This window comes from Harpia harpyja, chromosome 21, assembly GCF_026419915.1.
Source record: "Harpia harpyja isolate bHarHar1 chromosome 21, bHarHar1 primary haplotype, whole genome shotgun sequence".
Lineage (NCBI taxonomy): Eukaryota > Metazoa > Chordata > Aves > Accipitriformes > Accipitridae > Harpia > Harpia harpyja.
The window spans coordinates 12,659,786-12,687,556 of NC_068960.1; the positions used below are offsets into that span (position 1 = coordinate 12,659,786).

General features: G+C 38.5%; 1 protein-coding gene across 1 annotated transcript in view; it reads left to right on the forward strand.

Annotated features, from left to right (window-relative positions):
- The window catches only part of LOC128134724 (uncharacterized), a 104,028-nt gene that overhangs the window by 65,679 nt on the left and 10,578 nt on the right, over positions 1 to 27,771 (forward strand). The window contains exons 44-66 of the mRNA XM_052772789.1: positions 750 to 1,100; positions 3,056 to 3,187; positions 4,125 to 4,274; positions 4,735 to 4,851; positions 6,643 to 6,816; positions 7,521 to 7,728; positions 8,984 to 9,150; positions 10,520 to 10,632; positions 12,852 to 12,933; positions 13,541 to 13,678; positions 14,412 to 14,574; positions 16,366 to 16,487; positions 17,886 to 18,026; positions 19,071 to 19,184; positions 19,585 to 19,713; positions 20,122 to 20,283; positions 21,403 to 21,567; positions 22,691 to 22,856; positions 24,203 to 24,387; positions 24,996 to 25,088; positions 25,373 to 25,577; positions 26,522 to 26,709; positions 27,407 to 27,504. Coding sequence (XP_052628749.1) covers positions 750 to 1,100; positions 3,056 to 3,187; positions 4,125 to 4,274; positions 4,735 to 4,851; positions 6,643 to 6,816; positions 7,521 to 7,728; positions 8,984 to 9,150; positions 10,520 to 10,632; positions 12,852 to 12,933; positions 13,541 to 13,678; positions 14,412 to 14,574; positions 16,366 to 16,487; positions 17,886 to 18,026; positions 19,071 to 19,184; positions 19,585 to 19,713; positions 20,122 to 20,283; positions 21,403 to 21,567; positions 22,691 to 22,856; positions 24,203 to 24,387; positions 24,996 to 25,088; positions 25,373 to 25,577; positions 26,522 to 26,709; positions 27,407 to 27,504 — 3,563 coding nt within the window. The remainder of the gene's footprint in view (positions 1 to 749; positions 1,101 to 3,055; positions 3,188 to 4,124; positions 4,275 to 4,734; positions 4,852 to 6,642; positions 6,817 to 7,520; positions 7,729 to 8,983; positions 9,151 to 10,519; positions 10,633 to 12,851; positions 12,934 to 13,540; positions 13,679 to 14,411; positions 14,575 to 16,365; positions 16,488 to 17,885; positions 18,027 to 19,070; positions 19,185 to 19,584; positions 19,714 to 20,121; positions 20,284 to 21,402; positions 21,568 to 22,690; positions 22,857 to 24,202; positions 24,388 to 24,995; positions 25,089 to 25,372; positions 25,578 to 26,521; positions 26,710 to 27,406; positions 27,505 to 27,771) is intronic.

Genomic DNA, 27,771 nt, shown 5'->3' on the forward strand with positions numbered 1-27,771 from the left:
TTTCCTTGGTTTTTCCTTCTAGCCTCACTGACTACATTAGAAAGAATGACTATTGTGAATTTAGGGGTTATTTCCAGATATTCATAGGCATTTATGTTTTGCTTTTAACTCCTCAGTTCTAATTCCTTCAACTACTGAGTAGCAATATAAAAACAAAAATTACAGAAAAGTGTGTGTCACCCATAGTGAAAAGGGAATGCAAGCCATTTAAAATATTTAAGAGTAGAATTTTCAGTGTTTTTACAAATACTTTGAAAGAATGAGAGGGAACATTTCATTTGGGATGTTGCACAAGACAAGCTTGAAGTTTTAGTATTAAAAAAAAAGAATCCTTATGACACCAGATGCAAGAATGTCTGTTAGGCCTATTATTTTTTGTGGGTTAGTTTGTTTGAAAATTGAGATTGGTCTGGTCTGAATGAAGCAGAGGATGTTCAGTAAACTTTGCCACTCTGAAGAAATGGCATTTTGTATTTTTGTAAATGTAAAACTTCATATAGTACAGAAGTCATAAATTCTGCAGAGCAGTCCTAAAATCTTCCCTCAGACCTTATTTAGGCAAAATTGCTGTCTTACTGTTGGGAGGGAGAAAAATGGCAGTGCAGAGATTGTAGGTTTTGTCTCTGATATTGTTAACATAAAATCTCCTTTCTCGTATGCTAAAGGGAGACGAAAAAAGACTCAATATTGACTTGTCTTAAAGTGTATGTGTAATCCAAAGGACTTTTATTTTTTTTAAATCTTGATAGGATCTCAGTATTCCAAATCAGTCACGGCTCACAGGATCTATTCAGAAAGACAAGTGCCAAGCAGAACTTCTCTGTGTCCTTGAAGCAGAAGGCAAGACTGCCCATCTTGAAGTGAGAACAGAGTGCGAGCCAAAGATTACACTGGAAATTCAATTGAGGCATGACCTCCCTCAACTGAAGGAAATCCCAAGGGAAAATAAACTGTCCATCACTGCACAAAACCAGTTAAAATATCATATCGGAATAGGAATGAAATTGGGTGATTGTGAGCTTCAAATGAATGGGGACTTTGACCCTGAAAAGAAGCTTCAGTGGAAAATGTTTCTAGAAAACAAATGCCAAACAATTCAGGTATTGGAAAGAATTTTTTTGCTTTACTCTTGAATTTATACATCTAAACTGGGATCTTTGCACCTACTAAAGTCAAAAAAAATAGTCTAATGTTTTCAATGGCAGCAGAGAAACAAGAAACATATTCTCTTTTAACGTTACATCTTGCTTTTGGTGTTAGTCATTCACTGTATTTTTGTATGATATAAGCCAAATTTTCTATGAATCAGTACCTGTAGTTAATAAACTTGGTTGTTCTAGCTCTGATGTATTTTTTTAAAAGCAAGGTTGAGAAATATACAGGGTTTTAATCTTCAGAAATAATGAGTATTCAAAATTCTGTTTGACTTTATCAGCAATTACAGTTTCTCAGCAGTTTGACAGCCAAACTCTGAAATAGTTTAAAAATATATCAAGTAAATAGGTAATCTTCAGGTGAGAAAATTTTCACTCAGCTTTACACAAAATTGAAATTTCTAACAAACTGATATGTAATATATGAAGACCATTGTGGAGATCACACAGAGTGAAAAAGCCAGCATTAAACAGCAGTTACGATTTCCTGTAAGACCTCAGTTGAGAAATATTTCAGGGATTTAGTTGAAAAACAGTGACGTTTTGAACAAGCTGGTTTGGACTGCCCTAGTGAACCATTTCTCTGTGGTAATTCTTGCAAATGCTGGCCATATAATTGTCCCTGAGCTGAACCTTACCATTTACAGTGCCTGACCAAGCACCACCAAATCACTCCTCCTGTTTCATTAATGAGATTTAGCTTCTGGGTTTGGTGGGAATCTCACTATAGACTGTATAGTCTGAACAGCAACTTAGTAAGGTAGGAAAAAAAGTAGTTTCTTTGTTGACAAGATTTAGCCAGTAGAAAAATACAGTGAAAACTGAACTTCTGTGGAGGAAGGTCACTCCATATCACACAAATGTGCCATCATTTGCAGTACAGTCTCATTTCTATACAAAGCAAAGGAAGTGAAGCCCCATCTCTGGGACAATCAACCTGGCTGGCATCAGGCATCCTGGGAGTCCCCATTTCTGAAGGAGTCCACAGTGTCATTGCCTGGGAGAAGCTGTGTGAGCTGGGGAGCAAAGTGACTTTAAGAGCTTCCCACATAAAGACAGGCAGCGTGCTGTGACCCCTCTCAGCTAGTTAGCATGACACACTAAGGTCCTTTAGCCTTTTGACAGAGGAGTGAAAAATGGCACTTTTTTCCCTCAATTCTTACCCGGTAGTTTGTTTTCCCAGGCCAGACTATTGTAGGCAGGTGGAAGCGGAGAAATTCTGCAGCAGGATTTCCTGAAGTAGCAGTTCTAAATTTAGCTGGATTGTGCACTGACTTTTCTTACTGAAAATTTGTATTGCTATTGGAAATCCTGATGTCACAGTGCTCGGCCTCTTACAGATCCCACTAGTCAGTGCTATATAGGCAGGAATGGAAAGGACAGGAGAAATGTACTGAAAGTTTGAGAGATGTTATCACAGAATGATCTGTGGATTCAATATGCAAGTCAGGGTAAATCTGAATATACAAAGATGAGATTCTTCCAGAAACAGAACTGCCATAATAGACCTATATATGCTGCCTGGTTTCACTGGATTTATGGATGCTTTCACTGGATTTATGGATGCTTTGGGCCACTGGAGCAATGCCAAGCACAGAAAATTAATTGACTTTTCCCTTAGGCAGGAAGAGCTGCCATGTTATCCTGTGTTCTATTTATGCTGGCTTACTTATCAAAAATATGTCAGACATTCAAAATAAAAAAGATAAAATGTAATAAAAAGCTGTCAAGATTTCTGAAACATCCTATGGATATGCTGCCTGATATACTAGATTTACAGCTAGGTGCTATTAGAGCTACTTATTAGGAATAAAATTTTCAGGTGTATAGTGTATCTGTGGGTAAGTGTAAAAGTGGTGAATTTTTTAATTTTTTTTTTTTTTTTTTTTTTGCTTGTACAGGATCTTGGAGCACCATTAAAAATTGATGGTTCGGGCTATGTTTTGATGGATAAAATGAACCTAGAGTCACAGACATTGATCACTGTTGATGAAAGTAAATTACAAGGACTCATTATACTAAAAGTCACTGATGTAAGTACCCTGCAGACTGTTAGAATGCATGTACAAAGTACTGAGTGACATACTCTATTTTATTGGGAACAAATAGTCAAGCTTTAGTAATAAATGCCAGAATAAAAATAAATCTTTGAAAATCTGTCACCTGTAATGTGCAGTAAAACAGATGTATAGGATAATAGGATACAGGCTTGTGGCACTTCCTGAATCATTTCATTGCTATGCTCTTTCTGTGTGTATATATATTTTTTTTTTTTATTGTACTATTTGATGTTCCTTATATTATGTGGCAAATATGGTAAGACATGCAAACCCACAAATGCTGATCTCACTTCAGATATATGACAGGTACTCCAATATAACACTCTTCATTCATCATGAAAGTATACAGCAATGCACAAGAAGAAAAAAGATTGCGATTTATAGAGTGGTCACCGTGATTTATATTGCAAAATAATAGGCAGCAATTAATTGAGACACTGCTGTTTGTTTCTTCGGTGAGACAACAGCACAAGAAAGGCTGTGAACCTCTTGCTTTCCTGTTTACAATTACAAGTTTGACTTCTCTTGTCATCAGTGCAGGAGAATAGAGTACACATGGAGAGAAGTATCTTCTTCCTTGTGATCATTCACTTTCATGCCATAACTGGTAGTTTCTGTGTATTTCTGTGCTGTAGAGAAACAGATAGCTAGTGGGAGTTCTTTGCCACCAGAGAGAAACGTTTGCACCTTTTTCCCTCTTAGCTGAAATATGTATTTTTTTCATCCTATCTGTTAGTGTTGATTTTTTTTCTTTTTCCCAGTGTAACTTCCCTAAGTTCAATACAATTGGTTTTAATTAGTATTAAATGTAGGACAGGCAGATTTGCTAAATTTCTGGTTTGAGCTGTGTATTGCAGCAAGCTTTGGGTTCTACACATGCTTTGCTATATATGCTGTGCTATATTAACAGGAAAGACAAGAGTTAGATGCAGTGCTAACCCATAACATTCAAGGAGCTGCTGACATTGGCATTCCTATGAGAATGTTAGTTGATGTGATATCAGAAAAAAACAGCGACTTCTATAAAAGACTTATTCACTTCTGCGTGAACAGCAAGCAAGTAAGTGTCTCCTCCATATTAATAAGATGTGAAATAGAGGTTAAAGTGAGCTAATTGACTTGGTAAATATTGTTTCTCCATTTGAAATAGCTGTGCATGAGGCCCTTATAGGAATACTCTGCAGGGGCTGGTTTGGTTTTTAAAGGCTTTAATTAAATGAAGGCAATATCTTTCAGCCACTCCTGTGCAATCACTTCTAGCAACAAATTTGACATCAGCAATGATCCATGACTCCTGTTTGCAAACTGTATCAAACCTTTCTTATCAAGTATCTTCCCTATTACAGTACAAAGTTGTGACACATTAAAAAATTAGACAATTCTTCACTATAAATTTTTCATAGTTTTCATAATTTTACTCTAATACATATTTAGTACAATAATTACAATTAATCAGAGTGGTCTGAGTATCAGAGATGTGCCACAGTTAACTTTTGTCATATTTTATTTGGACTGAACAGGTTACAGAAGAACTGAGCTTTGTCCAGAAATTGGATGTTTTGACTCTTAACTACCAATTTACTCATAACATAGAGACACTGAGGACTTTGCAAATAAAAGACAGGATTGAGTTGCAGGTAAGTTATCGGACAATGACAGGAGAGACATGAATCCAGCCTGAAATCACGCCATGATGGAAGCAGTAGCTGTAGAAGTCAGATGGCAAAGAACAGAGGGTATACATGTGACTTTCAGGACATGGTTTAGTGGGCGTGGTGGTGTTGGGTTGACAGTTGGACTCGATGATCTTAAAGGTCTTTTCCAACCTAAATGATTCTATGATTCTATGACTTTATGCATTTGCTATTCAGGTGAAATTTTTGTCTCTCTGTCAAGGAGGGTAGAATTGTACTCATTCAGTTGTTAACTTTGGCATCTTTATAATCTTTTCTATTCTGTTATGCCATCTTGCATAAGATCATAGCACAGATTTCAAAGTTGCTTCGTAATACTACTTCACTTAAAATTCAAGATTTATACAGGAGAAAAAGCTTATTGCTACAAAATATAGCCCAAGTGGAGCAAACCACACCATAAACGATCTACCTAATGTTGCAGACACAAGTGGGAAAGATTGTTCTTAACATTTTAAAATACAGTCTAACCTTCAATAAAGTATCCTTCTGAATGAAGAAGTCTGCATTGTCACACCACCTCAGCTTTCACTCTCATTTATTTATTTCTAGACCCAGTGCTCTTCTTTACCTATACTCTACTTAAGTGGGTCTTCCTTGCCTTTAATTTAGTTTCCAGAGAGAGCAGCAGTGTCTTCCATCCTTCAATATGTAATTTGAAGTATGGTGGAGTATTCATCATGAAAGTGCATTGCAGGATGTGCAAACTGTATTTTTTTTTTGTCCAAAATGAATGGTCTGATACATCTGAAATCTGTATCTGTGCATACAAGGACTATCTTGGAAAGAGCTGGGATAAGATGAGGCAGAGAAGTGTGGTGGTGGTAAAATGAAATGTCACCCTGTAATGGGCAGGTAACAAATCAGTTACTTTTCTCGCCACGCAGATTGTACTCCTGAGTTCTGTAACCCATCAGAAGTGAAAGGAAGTTGGGAAAGGTATTATCTGTCTAGGTGGAGAGTGGAGGTGGAAAAGCATATTGCTGCTTATGCTTCTCATAGAATAAGATTTTCCTGAATTTGGGTGTTGTCCCAATATACATGGGTCATACTGCCTGCTTGTGTTTTAAAAACGTTTATATTCTTTCTCTCCCTCCTCCCTCTCCTTCCTGCTCTCTTTCTCTCTTTGTTTTTTTTTCCCCTAAAGTTCGGGGTGGAGGGGAGTCCAGAAGCTCAGTTTGTTCTTGAGGGGTTGGGAGAATAGCTTGCTGGACCAGAAAGTTTCATAGGAATAAGAGGTTGGAGGTTGGCTCCCAATGTGTGAACAAAGCAAGCCACAGCTGAGCTTGCAGCACAAGGAGGGCAATGCATTTTAGCTGACATGCCTAGTCTGTCTGATAGATCTGCAGTGTACCTTGTATAGACCAGACAGAAGTGAGTACTGATACGACTTCCCAGTTTACGTTCCAAATGGTATTTTCCTCCCAGACTCTGACTACCTGGCATATTTTTTTTCTCTGAGGTACACAAGCCTACAGCACAACACTTACTCTTTACTAATCATGTAACTGCTTGAATAGCGTTAAGGCATTGCCATACTGGAGAATACATGTTAATATGTTGAATATCTGTATCTGTCAACATCTGTAACTATGTTGTGTTATAAAATTATACGAGATTAATTTTTTTGACACATCTCAGATGATACTGCCTGAACCAAAGAAAGAACCCTGACTAACAGGAGCTTTACCTTTTATAAAGCTGCCTTTTCACAATTAACTTTGTTGCACACAGGCTATCTTGAACCTGAAAGTGATCAAGAGTTTTAGTATGAAAGTGCATTATGGTGCTCACCTAACAGTTCTCAAAGGACAAATCCAGGAGTTTGAAACAGATACCAACATAACTGGGAATTTCCGTCATAATTGGCCATGGCTGCTACAAGCCAGAGTCCCATCATCTTTACAGGTAGGTTTTTTGGGGTTTTTGCATTAAAATTATTGTCCTTTATTATAATGTAATAGCCTGTGGGTTGAACGAAAACTACTGTTTTGCAAGGTACGGGATGGAAGCTGAGATTTTCTGGTATTTAAAAATCTATGGATGGCTAAAACCTGAACTACTGAAATAGAAAATTTCTTTATGACTGCTTTCTGGACCAGATTATTCCATTCTGATCAGTGTTAGTAGAGTGTGTATTGTTGATATTGTAACTCTACAGGAGAATAGTTTCAGCACATTGCATCAGGACTTGGAATATTGCTCCTATGTTCTTTAACAGGAATTTTTTACTTAAAGAAGTACTTCTTTAAGTGCTATTTTCGGGGAAGTATTGGAATACCTACTATCTGGTAAATATTGGTAGAAAGCATGGATCAAGGATCCTTTATATAAAGGGAGTCATGTTTTTGTGGGATAAAAGAGAACCTAATGAAAATTTGACATAAATCAATGAGGCTGGCGTGGTTTGAAATTCATTCAGTTGAATGGACTTCATACTGAAAAGTCATAGATGATTAATGAAAGGCTAAGATTTTTTTGTTAATGGATAGATTTTTTACATAAGTATAGACTAGAGAGAACTTTCTTTCACTTCTATTTGTCTTCTGTTTTAAAATTAAATAGTATTTAAATGTTGTTTCAACAACTTGTATCTACATGTCATTTTTTAGATAGATGCGGTTTTTCAAGGGAGAAACACTACTCAGGAAAGATATGTGCACATTGCAGCTGGAGAAACATCGATCACATACATAATAAACTCCTATTATGTGGGTCACCAAGTGGATATCTTTTGCCAAAGCATACACAGTAGCGAGGCACTACAGGCATCTGGCTACCCTAAGGCAATCAACTTGATTCTCAGTTTACGGAAATCAGGTAGGTACCTGCCATTCCTTGCAGGTTTCTTGTTACATAATAGCTCTTTGAGGATGTTTCAACTATTCCTTCAACAGCTACAAACTGACTAAGATTTGCTCATAGTACCTAAAAAGGGGATTTTTCTTGTATCTCAGTAAAATTGTCATTCTTAAACTGCATCTGTTATTAGTTACATTACATCTGTTTTAATTCCAGGAAAGATCTCATGTGGTACACCACCTGCTAAAACAGGTGATCCCCAAGATGCTTAGCTGCCTAAAATAAGATTCCAATATCACACAAAAAACCTCATTACAGAGTACAAAAAATGTGAATTCCAGTGTAGTTTACAGTGGGCTTTGAAAATAATTCTAAATGGCTTTTGCTGTTTGAACTGTGGAGGGGAGACAGACCCATCCTGAATAAGCCAGTCTATCCTCAAAACTTGCCCTGACATAAATCCTATTTGCATATCCCTCAACTACTGATTTATATTGTGGGCGAGTACCTTCAATGCCCACATGGGAGTATATTCATGTTGGAAAAAAACCCCAACAACTGTGAGGAGCACCAAAGAGTAGGAATTATTGAGGTTAGCAGGCACTGAATCAATACTAATGTTAGTGGCACTATCTCCTTTCACCCATTCTGGAAAAAGCAACAGGACAACAGGTGGCTTTCAGGATAGCCACCAGAGTGGTCGCTGTATGATTGCATACATGTCTGTGATTTTGTCTTCTCCGTAAAGAGTTTTGGGGTTTCACATCTGTCATCTCATTTTTATCTCTTAGCAGTCTGTACTTTCTTTTTCAAATATGAAAAGCTGGTAGGGAAGTGGGGGAAAAGTCTTCAAGTCATGTGTTTGAGCAGTGTTTGTCTGCTGTAGCTGGAACTGAAGGAGTTACTGAAGGTCAAACCAGCTCAGAGCTCTTCTCTAGAAGTGGCTACTATCTGCCAGGTGCTACAGTTGGCTATATAAGCTAGTCAGCTCTAGCTGCAAAAACACATTACTGTTGGGAATTGACTTGTTACTTAACACTTGTACATGGGTACACAAGCTCTGTTAACTCAAGACATTGTATGTTCAAGGACATCCAAAAAACTCTGCAGTCCTCCAACCACAGGCCAAAGCTCTTGTCTTCCAGAATGGATGACTTTGTTGTGATGAAAGTCTTAACCCAAAACCAAAAGCTGGCTGGATTGATTTTATTCATGCAGCACTGAAATACCTTAAAATGAGCCCCTTAAAATGGCACTGTTTTGTTCTTGCTAGAAACCAAAGCCAAGACTATCTGTGAAATCCAATATGATGACAAAGATATAACTGTGACTATGGATGTTGACACAGACTTTCAACTCTGTGGTATATTTGAATTCATGGCAGAGGTGAAGCATTCAATATCATTTCTCCATCATCTGGGACTTCCCTTCTTTCTTAAGGTAACAAACCGTAGATCTTTTGTTGCGCTTTGATTAGAGGTGTCATCTGAGTTTTACAGTAGCATGAATCCAGAGCAATTCCAGTGGCCTCAGTGAAATTACTCCAGGCTTATACAAGTGCAGATGAGAGGTACTTGGCCCAGTTTATCTGAATCCTTGTTTAACTTAAGTACACAGCTAATGCTCTGTTTCTGAGGAAGCTCAGCAGGTACCTGAAATCCCCGATTTCAGGATTAATCATTTCAGGAAGGCACTCATTTACTGTCACTTCCTAGCTGATACGGCTTACTAAAGTAGAAAGGACTTTTGGTGTAAAACAGCTGTCCTTCATACCTAGAGAATTCCTTGGCTTGGTTAAACCGTTTGTAGCATAGATACCTAAAATGTTTCAGTGTTGAATAAACAGAAATAGATTTGTATTCCAAACTACTTGATAGGATCAGCAAAGGCTGTACCTGCTCATCCCTTGGGAGAAAGAAGTATTAGTTGAAATGTCTCCTTCCCTTTTGTAGGGTAGTACACAGAACAGCATATCCAAGTCATCCATCACCTTCCCTTCAAGTAAGAGGATATGTAGCTAGGATACAAGATTAAAGGTAGACTTCTCTGAAAATAGATGTTAGATCAATATTAAACCTGCATAGTAAGTGTCAGTGTTTCAAGGGAATATTTAATGCTAACATTTTATTAAAAGGTATTAGATATATCCTCTTCTTCCCCCTTAATCTTTAGTGAAATGTCTTTTATCCTATAAATGTTTGAGTGAAAAAAAGAAAAACAGTGATGGTAATTCTTTAGGTGTATTATTCATGTATAAGGTATGAGTGTAATCATGGGCCTCTGTTCCCACAGACTTTGGCAAACACAACATGTGTTGTTATTTAAGTGTGGGAGATGGTGTTCATCTTCCCCAGAGGGATTCTTTAGCAGTTTCAGGATAAAGCTGTAGATGAGCTAGGAGCTGTGGCAGGAAGAAAATACCCTGGAGTAAAAAGATTTGTGGAGCTCCATCTGTTTCATCAACAAAAGAAGGAAGGGCTGTTTCTTTACAGTATACGAAAAAGAAGAGTGGAGAAGACATAAATAAGAACCAGTGTCTCTAAACTTAAACCAGATGAGGGTACATTGAAAGTAAGGCTAATATTTGTCAATAATGCAAATGAGTAGCTATGGAAACATACATCAAAAAAGGAAGACATCTCTCGATGCTTTTGGTTTAGGTCTAGAAAGCATCTAGAAGGCCTGTCTGGAAGATAAACTTCAGTCCAGATAATGGTTTTAAGTCAGTCAAGAGATTGTGCTCAGTTTAGGTGAGATGCTGGGTAGAAGCTATGGTATGTGATTTGTTTACTTCCACACCCCTCCACAGGTGACAATTCAAGAAGTCCTGACCGAAAATGAAACTGAAGGAGCTCTGAGGCTGACCTATGAACAAAACACAAACTTCTCCTTTACCATCAGTAGGAAAAAGGACCAGCAAGGGTAAAAGGGTCATTCTGAACACACTAAAAATGTCATTAGGCCACTATGATTCCATGGAAGAAATTATTGTTTTAGTCACCAAAGCACTGGTGAAATAAATAAAAAATGTTTGATAAAGTGACACCAAACAGTCTGTATACCTCAGGAATTTAATGAAGGTCTGCAGAAAGATTCCCCTCCTCATAGCTTGAGGCATGCTTGTCTTTTTGCCTGCCCCCACAGCACTGAAGTAGCAGACAGTGAAATAATCCAGAAAACTCTTGGTCTGAGACAGACAAGTACTTAAAAATATACCTTAACTCGACATAACTGTTAAAATCTTATTAAATTGTTTTGGCACAGTTGAACCTTGTAAAATTACGGACACTCACTCAGTTTTCTAAGTTGGTATCAGTATGGCTGTATCTGCTGTGCTAATTTCTCTCTTTTTTTTCTGTCTTCTAAAAATTTTCAAAGTTCTTTAAAGAAATTAAGAATGAATAGAATAACTGTTTACTTCAGAAGTAAAGTCTGATAATCAGTGTCTGTTGTGGTTTAAGCCCAGCCAGCAACTAAGCACCACACAGACGCTCACTCACTCCCCACCGGTGGGATGGGAGAGAGAATTGGAAGAGGAAAAGTGAGAAAACCCGTGGGCTGAGATAAAGACAGTTTAATAGGTAAAGCAAAAGCCGTGCATGCAAGCAAAGCAAAACAAGGAATTCATTCACTTCCCATGGGCAGGCAGGTGTTCAGCCATCTCAGGAAAGCCAGGCTCCATCACACCTAATGGTTACTTGGGAAGACAAACGCCATCACTCTGAACATCACCCCTTTCCTTCTTCCCCCAGCTGGAATATCCCTTGGGTCAGTTGAGGTCAGCTGTCCCAGCTGTGTCCCCTCCCAACTTCTTGTGCCCCCCCAGCCTACTCGCTGGTGGGGTGGGGTGAGAAGCAGAAAAGGCCTTGGCTCTGTGTGAGGACTGCTCAGCAATAAGAAAAACATCCCTGTATCATCAACACTGTTTTCAGCACAAATCCAAAACATAGCCCCATACTAGCTGCTATGAAGAGAATTAACTCTACCTCAGCCAAAACCAGCACAGTGTCTAAACAGAAATATCTGGTATGGTGTATAAACAAAACTGTAGGCTTTTGAGGGTGTTTAAGAGGTGTAATATTTTCAGCCTTGGGATATTTCAGATATTTCTTAAATTTCTAGCAAAAGACCTTTGCACTGAAAAGTCTTCTAAGTTCTGTTAAACTCTCTAAGAATTGTAAATTCTAAGTCTGGAAACCATGATAATGCTTGCAAAGTCAGATTCCAAAATACCTATCTCATTTTTAAAAAGCTGATGCTTTTACTATGGCTAGTAAATTACTAGCCAAAGTAATTTCTGATCCAGTGGGCCACATTCTGTCCCTGTGTCCTGGTTTCAGCTGGGATAGAGTTAACTGTCTTCCTAGTAGCTGGTACAGTGCTATGTTTTGAGTTCAGTATGCGAAGAATGTTGATAACACTGATGTTTTCAGTTGTTGCTCAGTAGTGTTTAGACTAATGTCAAGGATTTTTCAGCTTCTCATGCCCAGCCAGTGAGAAAGCTGGAGGGGCACAAGAAGTTGGCACAGGACACAGCCAGGGCACCTGACCCAAACTGGCCAACGGTGTATTCCATACCATGGGACGTCCCATCCAGTATAGGAACGGGGAAGTGGGGTCAGGGATTTGCCGCTCGGGGACTGGCTGGGTGTCGGTCGGCGGGTGGTGAGCAATTGCACTGCGCATCATTTGTACATTCCAATCCTTTCATTATTGCTGTTGTCATTTTATTAGTGTTATCATTATCATTATTAGTTTCTTCTTTTTCTGTTCTATTAAACCGTTCTTATCTCAACCCACGGGTTTTGCTTCTCTTCCCGATTTTCTCCCCCATCCCACTGGTTGGGGGGGAGTGAGTGAGCGGCTGCATGGTGTTTAGTTGCTGGCTGGGGTTAAACCACAACACCCTGGGATTCGTATGCAGATTTTTCACTGAGGTCAGAGATTGCACTACTGTTTGGTCTCCTTTACCTTTGTATGCATCAAAAAATGTTAGGTGGGTAAGCATTCAGTGGAAGGTATTGCAATTTGTAACTCTAAAAGCTGTGGCAGACTCAGAGATTACTTAGATGAACTTGTGCTGTCAGTGAGAGTGTACTTTCTGAAATATTGTTGAACAAAAGTACATTCCTTCTCTTTAGTGAAGAGTTGAATATAAAAGCACTCCAGACGCATCCCGTCTTTCTACAGTACTTCCCCGGTGCAGCAGAACTGTCTTCTAAGGTAACTAGCTACAAGTTGTCTGTCACATACATCACTACAAATTAGACTTGTCTAATAATTTAGGAGTCAAACTGCATTATTTCTAGTACTAGTATCTCTGACCTTTTTGTTGTTGTTGTGGTTGTTCACTTTTTCAAAGATGCTAACAATCCCAACCTACTGGAAAGGATTCATTCCATTCGAGTCTACTTCCGTGCATCTGCATTAATTATGACTTCTGGTAGACTCCTCTCATGAATGTTTTTAATTATTCTGGCTACTAAGAAAAGAGAGACTGGGCAGAAAGCAATTCTGGATATTGGCTGTTTGCAGTGCAGAAATACACAACAGCAAGGATAAGCAAGATGAAAGGGGTTATTTGTCAGTCAAATGCAGCACAGTTACTCCTGCTCACATAAAGACTAATTTCTTACGCATGTTGTTCAGTTTATGTTATTCTGTAGCTGTGCCTTCCATAACGCGAACATAAGGGAAAACCAGATCTCTCTTAGGTCCTGGGGACCATAATATAACATACTGTGCGAAGAATGCAAGCACAATATTTAAGTTTATTTTCTCTCTCTCTCTTTTTTTTTTTTTTTTTTACATTTAATGGAAACTTGAAAAGGTAAATTACGATATGACTGAAGCAAAAGGCAAACTCTACCTCAGTATGGAAAAAAGGGATTTCAATGTTACAGCTAAGCTAACTTTCACTGGAACCAGCTACACTAATGTCATTGAAATAACACAGACAATGTCCCAGGTTGGTATTATCAACTCAGATGGCAAAAGGCAAGCTGTGACTGCCCTGTTTCTAGAGTATGGCACTCAGGATGCTGGCTGCCAGACAGTGAAGGTCAAATACAGCTCCAGCTGCTATGAGGTGTTTTGCCCTTGATTTCTCCAGTAGCATGAGCAAACATTCAACTGTAGATTAGTTGGATGTCCAATGGTACAAACTGTTGTTTGATTTATATTTGTTTGCTCCTATAGATGGAGCACATATATAAGAAATAAGAAAAATAATATGTTATAAACTGAGCAATTGCCAATTCTTATTACGCAGGTACCACACATTTCTTTTTCTAAATAAGGAAGAAAAGATGTCACAAATAGCTATTATCGTTTGTGCTATCTGCTGGATTTATTCTGTAATAGTGGGGCTCTTGATGTTGTAAGAATTATTCAGCGAGATAAAAGAGAGATAGAAAATCAAAACATACAGTAAGCAAAGACTATTGTAAAGGGGATACTCAGTTGTTCATGTATGTTCCATTATGTGAGAAGATGACTTGCTGTAGAAATGAAGTCAGGTAGAAATTAACAGCTGTTTATACAAAAGCAGTGGGCTTTAGTTTATCATTGTTCTAGACCTTTTCTAAACAAATTTCTAAAGCTAGATTCCACAGGACTTTACAGTATGAAAATTGCACACTTAGGTTTTTAACTTTTCAGAGAACTTGGTTTTTAATATGTTTCCCCTCTTTCATTTTTAGTTAAAAATTCTTCCAAGGCAGCTTGTGTTTATGATGGTTTACCAAAAAGGCAACAGAACGCGTATGCTGAGGCACATTGCTCTGTGGGATGGCAAAGAGATAAAGCTAATAGGCACTTACACTGGACTCTTCCCAAAGTTGCCTGGAGGTCATGATGTTCAGGGTAGGTTTCTCAAGTCTTTTGCCAGTGTTGATAGCAGACTATAAAATAAACTAAACCACATAAATCCAATTTCAAAATGCATATTTAAATGGTTTCAATCCAGGCCTTCCAAGATCTTAATTGCTTTAAATTCATGATAAGTCTGGCTGTTAGAAACATCCACTTCAGAACACTATTTCTGCTTTGTGGATATGGAATGTAAAGCTTAAATAAACTTCAGTAGTTCCAGGGAAAAGTTTGGCCAGAGTGGAAAGTCATTAACAAGTTAAAATGTCTGTTGTTATTTTACAACAAATTTCAGAAGTGTTCTGGATTAAATGAAACATTTGGTTTTATTTTTATATTTGCTTTTGAATATTTTAAATATTTAATGAAAAGCAAAGGAAACCTAGGAACTAGTTTTGGACTAAATACCATTTGTAAACAGAGAAGATAGTTAAAAGTATTGCAGTTACTTTCATTCTAGCCAAGGTGCTAGGATACTTAGCTGGGAGGTGGCTGACTGTGGTTCACACCTGCATTTGGTTTCATTCAGAGCAGTGATTTGAATGAGAAATCCCAGTGTGCAGGGCTCTCCCTCTATTCTTCCTGATGGTTCCATTTTGAATAAAATAGTTCCATAGTTCTGTGCCAGTGAATGTTTCATTTTTTTTCACAAACACAAGCAACTTCGGTGGGAGAGAGGGGAGAGTACATGTAGTATGAGCAGTTGTACACTCTGCAGTGTAGATCAGGGTCTTGGTTCTGTAATTTTATGACTTAAGGATCCACTTGGAAAGTACTGGAAAAGAAACGTATGTATTTCCTTCCAGGAGGAGTCAAGGTGCTGAGGAGGAGCTTTATAGGATCTATAGTCTTACTACGCTGTGAGGTTGCCACGTGTGTGAGGTGTACACCTGGACTTGCTAGCCAGAAATGCCCCCAGATCCACAAGTGCACATGTAGCTTGAGGAAGATTAAGCCTCAAATACCCAGTAATCCAGTGGTCAGGTTGCTCACTATGAAGTGGGTACCTAAATGCAGATCTCCCGCAGTTGAGAGAAGGAAAGGGTTTTGAGGTGACCTACATTTCAGATTTGTCCTTCAGTCACTGCACTAGAGGTATAAAGAGACACATCTCACAGATAACATTTTTTTCTGAATGTTGCCCAGGTATCACTTTGAATTTGGAGAGCAAAAACCTTTCAAGTTAATTTTTGTTTATTTTTCTGTATTCTTCTTCCTTTGTATGTTTTTGTCCCTCCTGGATATAATTTTATTTTTTGTTAATTTATTGCCACACATTTCTGAGGCTTTTTTCAGAAACTGTAATAAATTCTGTTACTCTACTGCACTGGGTACTGCAGGGAGCACTGGTCATGCTGGCACTACCTTGAGGTGCTAAACCCTTATGTTGAGGCTATGTTATCTGAAAATAGAGAAAATAACTGCACTTACTTGTTTGAGAGTTGTAAGCTATTCCTCTTCCAGTGTAAGGTCATGTCAGCTTCATAAAGATTACTTTCCTGGCTGTTCTTGCTGGAAGTTGCTTTGGGTGTAGGTATCGATCTTTTGATTATTGCAGGTAATTACTGTTTTGCTGGTAAATAGAGGACGCCTGTTTTCCCTTACTTTTCTTCATATTCAGCAGAAATCAGTACACTAAAGTCATTGTGGCTGTTGGGTAGGTGCACGTGTGTGTTTGAGCAAAGACTGTGTTCTCTCTGGGAACCAACTGTTGCCCTGCTACCTGTGGGAGAATATGTCCTATGCCTTGTATGGGGAAAACTTACTTGCTTTTTTTCCTTGTAGTGGAACTTTTCCATCCTCTCTCCATCCCTTTCCCATGGCATGCCAGGGTCAACTTATATGTGAAACATTCAGCACGCAGTCACCGGGATGATCTTACTGTCATTTGGAATGAGAAGGACCAGGTACAACAGCCCAGAGCAAATAAATGTCAGGAGAATTACAAGAATATCGAGTGGTTCTTTTTTTTTTTTTTTTTTTTTTTAAAGACATTAAGCAAGCCAAGGAATTCAAGTAGGAGGCAAACTTTCCTCCTTCTTGGATGTATAAAAGGCTATGACTATGGAAGATGAACAGCTGATATTCTTGTTGGACGCATTTTCAGGCCATACTATTTTGTTTGCAGCAACCCCACAGCTTGCAGCATAACCAAAGGCAATGAAATGCATATCATTCAAAGCACTGGATAGGCTCTAGGACAATTTTTGAGAGTAGATGGAAAGAATAGCACAAACATCATGTTTAAAGCAGCTTAGGGGGAAAGAAATAAAATCTAAAACAAATGAGTAAGTGTGAGCATTAGTGCGAGGTTGAAAACGATGAACCACCTACCTGTTGCATGGATATGTGCTATGTTTACCCACACAGAAGTGCGACACATACCTGTGCTTAGTATTTTCAGCATTACTGATTCAATTGAAGCTCTTTTGTATTTCACTCTTTTGTTCTCCTCTTTACTAGTAAGAATGACAACTTTGGCACAGTTTAAACCAGCTTTTATTTTCTTGAAGTAAGTCAGCATTAATTTTTAAAAATATAGATAGTAAAACCCACAGAACTAGGATAACTTTGGGTAAGTTGATTTTCAAATGTGGTTAAATGGGGAAGCTTACTGCCTTGCAACTAACTGTGCTATCTTTATATGTGCATCTGAAATGCAGCACCTTGGCTGAGTATTACATTATTTTCTAAATAAAGTAAAGATAAAAGGCAATGTGTAAAACATTACCATATACAAACATAAATCTGCCTGCAAAAAGGATTAGAATTCTTAATTTCTTTAAAAAGTTCTAAAATTCCAAAATTTACTTTAGAAGTTGTACAGAATGTATTTTTGTACTACTACTTAAATTACCACAACAACTTAAATACCACCACTATTTAAATTGCCACAAAAATATTTTGCTCCCAGCAGCATTACAGAATTTAGTTCCTGATTCTGCAAATGTTTTTTCTTGTGCTTCAACTTTGCAAGCTGCATCTAAGCACTCTGCGGCAGTGGAGCCTACAGTGCCTAAATATGAGACCAAACTTAAGCCTCATAAAACTTAAGTAAGGTTCATGATTTTAGTAAAATACAGAAAATAGTTCTACTTTCAGCTGTGTCATGTAGGAAATTCAAGTAGCAAGAATGTCCTCATTTGAACATTGATTTGCCTTACTACTTCAAAAAGGACTTTATTATGCACATAATTCATCTGAGGAAAAGGTACTGGGAAGTCTTACTGGGTGTATGTTTGAGTTCAGTATGTGAGAGGTGTTTTATTTCACAAGTTCCTTTTACATCTGTTGATATGGATCAGATATCAGTGTCATCTTCTCTGAAGTTTGGAAGAGACCGTATGAACTACAGAGCCACTGTTGCCCACCCCTTTAATTACACTCTGAAGCAACTGGAGGTCCATTCCCTGTCAGAAAGAAGAGGCAGAAAGTACAACCAGCAGGTGAGATCAAGAGAAAGGGCTGCAAAATACAAAGCTGTAATACTATATTTACTGTTAGCGTGCCTTTCATCTCAAAGAATTGCAGAACCAGATTATCAGCCTGAAAAATGTAAAGAGCACCAAGTGCTATTATCTCCTTGTGTCCAAACTACCAGCATTGTTTCCTTTTCTAAGCATAACTGTTGCTAGCTGACAGTATCTGTCTTGCAATTTTAGCATTGACCCATTTTGGATGGCAAGAAGCCAGAAGTGCATAGGAGCCAGCCTAGCAATGAAAGTGAGGCAAATTTTGTCCAGAAAGTCATGAACAAACTCCTATTCCACAAAAAAAAAACCCAAACAGGAATCCTTTGATACCCATGCAGCGCAAACCTAAGTTTTTGGACTATATAGGAGATTGCAACACAAGTGTGAAAACGTGCGAGACTAGAAAGGCTTTAGAATACGACTGTGAGGTGCACTTGCAAAGCATATATGGGGAAAAAGAGGAGGAACTCCACAAATCATACGTCATGATCAAAGACTACAGAATATTTTCTGTCTGAAAATGCACTGCGTGGGCCAAGACACTCCAGTTGCTGAGGCTGAAGACTTTCTGCTCAATAATAAGCTGCACAAACTCTGCAGTGTTCTGTTTGTTCATCTGGAGTCTTTTTGGTACTCATAGTGGTGCTACAGGGTGCTCTCAGGTTGTTTTCACTAAGTAGTCAATATGTCTCAAGCGTCATATTTAGAGGAATAAATTCTCTTGTAGTGTCATTATTCCACTGGTGTCAATTGCTATGCATGATTGACCCAATGCAGCTTCCAGAGAAGATAATAGAACGACTTCTGTTGCCTCAGTTGTAAAAGTGCAGATTCCCCTGTGTGTTTAAGGCCCTGAGCTTCCAGGCCACATGGAGTTTAACATTGTTCTGTTGCAGTTTTAATTGTGTTTCTTTTTTTCTCCACTGAGCTGGAGATCATTCTGCTAGATCACCCTGCAGGCTCTTCTGCTAGCCCTAGTCTTGCTTCACTGGACAAATCCTTCTCTTCTGGTTTCAGCTGCAGCTAACAGGGAATGGTGGGCAGCCCGCTGACATCCGACTGACCCTGGAGGATAAATCAAAGGTGAACATCACTGCCTGGGATGGCTGTATGACACTCTCTTCAGGTCAGGTATGAGTCTTTGAGTCTATGAAGGGATGGCTGTAGCTAAATTCCTGGTTTTGAGTCTCACTGAATTTTTTCTGCGCTTGTTATCATATGAAAACCTTTTACCTGAAGTCAACCTTTTTGTGTCTTAGAGGAAGAAAAAGAAAACCTCTGAAGAATTGTGTTTCATGTTGCCAGATATGTTTGTATTTGGGATGCAGCTTTCCTTCAGGACAGAATCATCAACCCCTTAGGTTTCTTGGTAGAGACTGAAGCAGTCTTTTATTGGTATAGACCATTCAGGGGTTCTCACAGGGGTGTATTTTTGCCCAGAAAGCAAAAATAGTATATACTTTAGTATATAGTGAACATATTTTTTAGAAAATTACTAATATGTATGTCTTAATTTTTTTCCCTCTTCCAGCTTCAGAGAGTGTTAAGTATGGAACACCTGCATGCATGTGGGTCTCTAGAGCAAAGATCAGCATTGTTTAACGAATATCTAGATCTGAACTGGGATGACAAAAAATTCAAGCACAATTTAACATATGAGGTAGGAGAAGGCAGTTGTATCTGTTAACTCACTATTTTTATGGAAGCTGTTCTTAATAGATGGGAATTTATTTAGTTTTTTGTATGTAATTTTGAGTGGATTTTAAGAAAGCTTCTGCAGAGTAACACTTTCTGTGAAATACCGTTATTGCATTTTTACCTTTTACATATTGTCTGCATAGGAAGAAAGCTAAATGTAGCATAACTAAGAAAAAAATGAGTTCTTACAAACTAGAGGCCTCACTTGTGCACTAAATTTGAAAACTTGTTAATTCTGTAGGATGGGGACTAGTAACTGTCCTGATAAGCCAAAACATTGGCAAGTGGAAATGTTACATTTTGGAAATGTTAGGTTGAAACCCTGAAGCATTTTGTCACATTTTAACTTTGTTTTCTTGGTTCATTGCAGAGAAATCAGTTCCTGTATCCTGATAAATTTCAGTTAGAAGCTGTTCTGGAAAATATTTTCCTGAGCTCATGCAACAAACAGAAGATTCTGGGTAAAATAGAAACAAACTACTCATCTTGCCTGGACTATTATACAAGCTTTGAGTTCTGTGACCTTCCAAATGTAAGTCTCACATAAATATATTGAGCCTACTTCACTTTAAATGTAATTACTGGTTTGATGACTCAGTTTTCCTCAGCTGCAACTTTTCACAAGAATTGCCATACTTCTGTAACTTAATGAACCATAAATAAACAGTGTCTTTTGATGGGTTAGGCAGAAAGGTTGTGTTTGCCACTGTAGTACATTCTATGGTCCTGTTATGATTGTAAACATTCCCACTTCCTCCATGTTCTTTCTTTCCTATTCCTCTCTCAAAGGTCTTTTAACTTCATGTTTCTGGAGAATATCAAAACAGGCTCGTAAGTGATCAAAAAGGAAACTAGAGAAGAATAAAAGTGCTTTCCTTCCTCTGTAGGTAAAAGTTTACTGGGTTTTTTTGGCTGCTGCGCTGGTAGTAATGGGTTTTTGAACCTTGGTGTAACCTTACAGTTGTCGTTTATTTTTTGAACCAAAGACCCATCCATGATCTTCCTTAGGTGCACATTGGACCCCAGAGTTGCCTATAGATAATCACAACAAACACAAAACTTTGAACTTGTAACAAATGTGGTGTCTTTCCAGTTTCCAGTAGATAAAATGCATCCCAGTTGGTTTCCTCATTTACTGTCAGAGCAGGTCACACCCTGTTAGCAATGGGAAACAGCAGCCAAATTTTGATGCCAGTGAAAACTTCTTCCAAGACCAAGATGTGTTAGAGCCTGTTTATAATGCAAAAAATATATATGCATGTCACTTCAAAATCAGGTGACTCTGTATTCTTTTGGATCCTTTTCTGCAAAGGCATGCATCAAAATGCCTAGCTAGAGTAGTTGAGAAGCATAAGACCAAAAAAAAATTGGACTTGTTTTAATAAAATATAGTTATATTCCAGCTGTTCATCTTGTCTTAGGCTGTAATCACTGAACATGGTTTGTTGTACCACAGAAACTGAAGATGTAATGAAGTAAGACAGTGCTGTGAGAAGGAGGATGTGCTGGTTTCTGAAACTACAAGTTTTGTTCCTCACTTCATTGTGTAATTTCATGAGAATGCTAACATTGTACAACCTCTAACTACTCTATGTAGAGCCCATTTCTTTGGAAGAATTAAGCTTTTAACACCTTTTTTGTTCATACTTAGGTAATTGTTTTCTCTGGAAAACACCAGCTCAACAAAGATGACATCATTTTGCAATCAGAGGGCAGAGTCCACCTTGCTGATCATAGGAGAGATGAAGGGTTGATTGGAGTATCCTTAAAAAATCAGAGTACAGCTGATGTGAAGAACTATTCTTTGGAAATTGAAGTGAGTTTTTATTTTATTTTAGTGGCACTGGTTTGGGGTTTTTAAAGGCCTACTGCCATCTATCTTCCAAACTGATCAGGTGCAGCCAGTGACGTTAAAACAGCAGGCAAGTACAGGCAGAATAAAATACTCCTGGTTTCTTTAGTGCTGTTTTTAAAGGAGCAGTTATGCAACGTACATGCAGTATGATCAAGAAAGAAAGGAAGGCACCAATGTTAGTTATCTGCAGAGCTCAGTGACAAATATAGTAAGTGTATATCAACTGGAGTATATAAAAGTTTTAAGAGGCTATGTTTTATTATAGCTCACCTTCTTCAGCATGACCGGTCTGTTTGGTAAGGTATGTTTTTTTGCACCATAGCAAAAAAAAAAAAAAAAAAAAAAAAAAAAAAAGGGAAACAAAATGTGAGACTTATACAAAGCATTGTTTACCGGAGAAAAAAACTGGCCTTAAGAAAGGCACAGAACAGCTAATATGATGCTCATCTTGAGGCAAATCTCTTCCTTTTTTCTCTCCCCCTGTATTTTGCATTTACTCTTAATTTTCTGTGAAATGAATAAGGTGGGGAAACTGATGGTGGCAACAGAGTCAAGCAGAAAAGTAATGTGGTCAGCACCATCCAAACTCTTCATCAGAAGTAATGTGGGTAGTCTGTCGTAATTAACTGAGACAACAGGCCACATCTTAACAAAATGATGATGATTTAATCACTAAGAGGCTAAGACAAATACTAAATTATTTTTACTTCTCTCTTTAGAAAGGAGGGAGATGAAAAGTATCAGCTGCTCTACTTGGTTTTTCTCTATTCTTTATTTTGGAATAAATGGCAAAAATTAGCAGCGTCACAGGGAATTGACTGTTAGAGTATGTTTCTTTCATTGCTAGCATTAAAATTTTGTCCACAAGCCTCATGCTATCCAGTCATTCAGCTCTTGAGCCAATCATTCTAACGCTTGTGCCTCTCTTAAGAGTGTTAACTCCTGTGCAGTACACAAGCATTGGAAAACATTTCCCTCACTGCTTATCCTTCTGTAGGAAACACTGATATTTGAGCATCATCTCTGAACATTCATTAATTCTGTGTGGTGGCTTTGAATAAATGTTTTTCGTTTATGTCTGCAGTTAAGAGCCTTTGAAGATATTTGGCTAGGCCTGACAGGAACTGCTACTTCCTCATCCATTCAGAGCCAAATCCTGGTGGAGGGGATTATTGATCAGAAAGAGAAAGTAAAATTAGCTGCTTCTAAAGGAAAGGAGTGTTTTCAGTACTACATGGGGTATTTGAAAGGTACGTACCTTCACGGACAACACTTTTAGTCATATAATTTAGTTTTAGGTAGTCCTGCAAGGAGCAGGGGGTTGGACATGATGATCCTTATGAGTCCCTCCCACCTTGGGATATTCTAGGGATTCTATGATTCACAGCTGTCATTGGTATGAAGAGGCAGGAAGAAAGGCTATGTCTCTCTAGTACCAAGCTAGCTCAGTTTCATGGCGATTCAAGCTATGGTCTTTCAGATAATGAAAAGCTGAAGCTTAAAACTTGTTACACAAAGGTCAGTTTGGGAGACATTTTTATGATTACTAGCCAGGGAAGGATTATAATGGATGGTGATTGAAGATAGGCTTTATTTCATCTTGATTTAGCCATCTTAAAGTTGTGTGCCTCCTTTAAGATAATCATTACATTCCAATTTCAATGAAGGGAAAGAGAAAAGCACCTCCAGAGGCTGACTCTACCCCATGCTGAAACAGATGTATGAAACAGGACGTATGAAATCACCCTCTGCAGGTGATTCTCTCAGCAGCAGTCAGTTCTGACTGACAACAGAGAGGAAATGGGGCTGTTGGCTGACTGTACCTAACTTTTAGATGACTAAAGTTCAATGGAATGAGACCTGCTGCAAGTGCTTTCTGTTGTGACTCATCCACCTTTCAACTACATTAGATCTGTATGCAAACCAGGTAGATGTGGTGGTATGACAGTTGTCTCAAACTCATGTTGCTGACAATCCCAGTCCGAGTTTCAGTTGCGGATTTGCCATTCCACACTTCTGCAGTGGAATTTCTCTCAGGTTCATGGCCTCACTTGTAAGTGCTGTGATGTATTTTGAGATTAAGACCATTAGTTTGTGAATTACTGAAGTCAGAAGTTTGTAGAAATTATTCAACTCAACTGTCCTAACCCAGATTCTACATGTACTTTGCCAACCATTTCTGCTTATGCTCGTCAGTACTTGGGCAGAAACAACTTATGTGTGCAATGGGTGGATGAGTGACTGACACTTTCATTTATAGTCTAAGCAGTTTTGAAACATCAGCAACAAAGTACAGTGGAAGACTAAAGTAGAAAAAAGTCTGTAAATCACTGGGACTGAGAGAATTATTTAGATTTATATTAATGCAGTGCTTTCTTTCCAGTAGCAAATCTGTATTTGTAAATCATTCACAAGCCACACAAAGAGAAAAAAATCAAACGCTGACACTGATCTAATTTTCTCCTGTTTATTTCCTCTTGGTTTTTTTTCCACAAACACCTAACACTGATTGATCACCTAAGTAGTTAAAAAGCTGGCTTTGAAACAGTGTCTGTCAGTGTTGTTCCTGTAAATGAAGCTCTTTTCATACTCTAAGGGGATATGGAAGAAGGAGTGGAAGTCAGTGCTTGTACTGATGGGCAACAGATGGCTACCATTAATACCTATCTCAACATTAATGGTGAAAGGCAAGAGAACATGGGACAAATGACCCTCGCAGCTGTTAATGGAAGCTTGAGTCTTCTGGCTCATGGATGTGGGGATCCAGTTCTTAAGGCTGAGGTGAGACCCTTCAGTGGCACTTAACTGCAGTGTGATTTTTCCAGAACATTGTTTAATCTTGTCAGTTTGATGTAGCATCTTCCAGGTAGGCTTCAGGTGTGAGTTTTGGCGAGTAACCAGGCAAAAGGGGGAATTACTCAATTTTTAAATTCATAATAACATTATTCTAACTTTGGTGTGAAAAGATGCCATTGTGAGAATTAAAAAGTTCAGCGATACCTAGAAAGCATAGAAAATATGGGACCCTGTCCTAAAGCGTGTATCCTCCAAAGAGGGCAAGTAAATAAAGCGAGAGCAGCAGTAGTGCGCCAGGGCTGCTCAGCATGTTGGTCACAAAACTAAGATTAGAAATCCTGAATGTGCTTTTACTTACTTCTAATAGGATTTGACATACTCTCTGCTTGGAGGATGCTTTTTGGTTTTTCATCCTTAGACTCTTCTATTGCCATTTCTAACCACTGAATAACGCAGAAGTCATTTCCCCTGAGAAATGGGAGGCCACTGTGGATCTTTGCTGGCATTTAAACTAGTACAAACTTTGAGTGATTTGGACCCAGCACAAGCAATTCTAAATCATAAATTCAAGGTTTTTATTAATCTTCTCACAGTACAAACTTAATGAAATTGGGAGCCTTCTGAAAGCCAAACTGATGGAGAAGATTAAGAAGTTTGACGGATATATATGGAGATTCAGGAGATCAGTAAGTATCTGTACATTGTCTGTGAAAGCACCATAAAACATTCATGCAGTGTTCATTAAAAATCATTATATTGCATGCAGTTATTTTGTTTTGCTCAAACATTTAAATGGTTAATCCTGTGCTAACCTGCAATTCATACATAGACAAAAAGCATGTTTCATGGTAAAGATCCTGTATCTCTGCACCAAAACTGAGGAGTTCAGAATTGCCTTGGAATGGAGTCAAAGCTTTGCTTGTGATCACTGTGTATTTTGATATTTCTTCTTTTTTGGGAACCACTGTAGGTGCAGCAAGTTGATTTTCTGTCTGAAGCAGCTGGCTGGCCTTCGATAGCCTTACAAAAGGTAGCAGGATTCCTCCACAGTGTGGGTAGAGCTGTCACCCAGGTGTGGAAGCAAAGTGGAATCAGGCAGATTCTGAGAAGCAAGCTCCCGCTTTACCTGGATAAAATTCAAGACATTGTCCAGGAAATGCAGAATGAATTGCAAAGTAAGCAAAACCATGCAATGCAAGGAGAACAAGAGCAATGTCAGTGCAGGGCAAAAGAAACTTGAGTATAAAAGATGCTGAACAGCACAAATGTTTCTATTTTGATCTAGCAAAAAGTGCTGACCTTGGCTCTTAGTTTACAGAGTGGGAGCCTTGATGCAATAAGCTCTAAGTAACTGCAGTGTGACCACCTTTCTAATGAAATCATTGAAGAGGCGTTCTCTTGCACACAGGAGTCTGGGTTCAATTGGATGACAACAGAGACCCAATTCCTAAGCTGAAGCATTTCTGCTAACAGTCCACTGGCAAGCATTTCCTCCCAAAGGGCTGTTCACACCTGTCCTTGAGTTTCGAATGCTTGTGCTAATCAGATTTCACTTGATCCGTTTTTTCCAAGTCTATCCAGTAGCCACTAATTCACTGCTCAGCTGGACTATGGCTCATATTGAAACCATTGAGAATGTGGTCAGCTGTAATTAGCTGAGAGAACCTTCAGTTCTCACAAGATTAAAACCTCACTTTGGGCCACTTACCTCTCGACTCTTCCCACTCAAAAGTGGGATTTAGTTGATATACTGTGTTTGAAATTAGTTGTGACCAAACTGTCCTGTTATTCCTTGAGCGGGTACAGGTTGAGCTGTACAGCTTTGATGGTGGCATATTGCAAAACATTCCTTGTATTTGTTTTGGAAAGCAGCAATGTATTTATATTATAAGGCATATGTGCAGATCAGGTTATAACTAAAATGCTTCTTTCAGTTTTTCGTAAGACTATGTCCATGCACACAGCTGTGAGGTGTGCCTAACTGCCATAAAAACAAAGCTGCCTTTTCCTGTTTTCTGTGTCCCTCCTTCACTTACGCTGGAAGCTGTGGGGAAACAAACAAACAGCCACTTTGTAACATACTAGCTAAGGTTTGTTTCATGTATTGTGTTTGCTTCAGAGCCATTAGCAACTTTGAAGGATGCCTACTACGATGTAACCTTGAAGCCACTGGATGAAGTTTGGCAAGAGAAGACAGAAGAGTACATGAAGAAAATCCAGGCTTTTTTACCCAAGATTGTAAAAGATGTGTGGCTAATGGAACCAATTCAGGTGGCATTAAAGGTTGTGAAAGCGGGCTTGGATATGGTTTGTATAACTCAATTCTCCATTTTTAATGGTTTAAAAGACAAAGCCTACAAATTTAAGTCTCAGCTTTGAACTATGGATATACAAAAACAGTTAAATGTTTTTGTTTATAGAAATAGTGAGGTTATCTTTCCACATAACAAGCTCGTACACAGCTAATTTACTGTTCTTGAAATATTTGTCCTGCTTTGAGAGCAGTACTTTTCCGGCTAGAGGAGAGGTTGTTTTACTAGTTTTGGTTGAAATCACAGCAGCAGTAATCTGTCATTCATGTAGCTTCTGCTTTTCTTCCATAGAGAGGAGGAATTGTGATTCCAACAAAAAATGTACAAGTAGGTTTGGGGTCTTCTAGCTGAAATGAAGAGCATAAAGGATATATCATGACACCAATTTATATTAACAAACATATCAATCCTTTGCAAGCTACTGAAGCACATTAACTCAGTGAAGTATTGGTATACTTTAAGTAATGTCATTTTAGGAAGGATGTATTTCTGTCCATTATTTGTTGCTGTAGTGACTAGTGTTTGTCCTCTGGATGTTAACCTCTAAATGACAAGATGCTGTCAGGCAAGTACAAGAGAGACTAAAGTGCTATTCACTGACTATTGATTTAAAACTCATTATCGAGTACTGACCCTGCCCTGATGCCATACTGAACTCAGTTTTGTAATCTCCTTTTCTGGCTCTCCAATAGACTACACAGCAGATGCTCAGGTGGGCAGAGGCCATGTTTTCTAGAGCTGTGAGCAAGATCCGGAAGCCCTTACTCAACCTTTACAGTTTTTCAGCCAGGTAATTGGTGTTTTTTGCAGGATCCCTGCTGCCAAGTAGTGTTCTAAATGGATACGTGCATAGTTAGTTTTCATATCGGCTTGTATGCTGAGGGTTGCAGACAACCACCTGGCCATTCTCTGCTTTGGGCACATGGCATCACACCATAATGTTCATTTTTGTTGGCTACCAGGACAGGCTGCATTTCAAAAGATGCTACTCAGCAGCAAACAGAGTAGCAATGACTACGGTAACAGGCCTTATATGGCATGGTGTATTGCGGGTCTT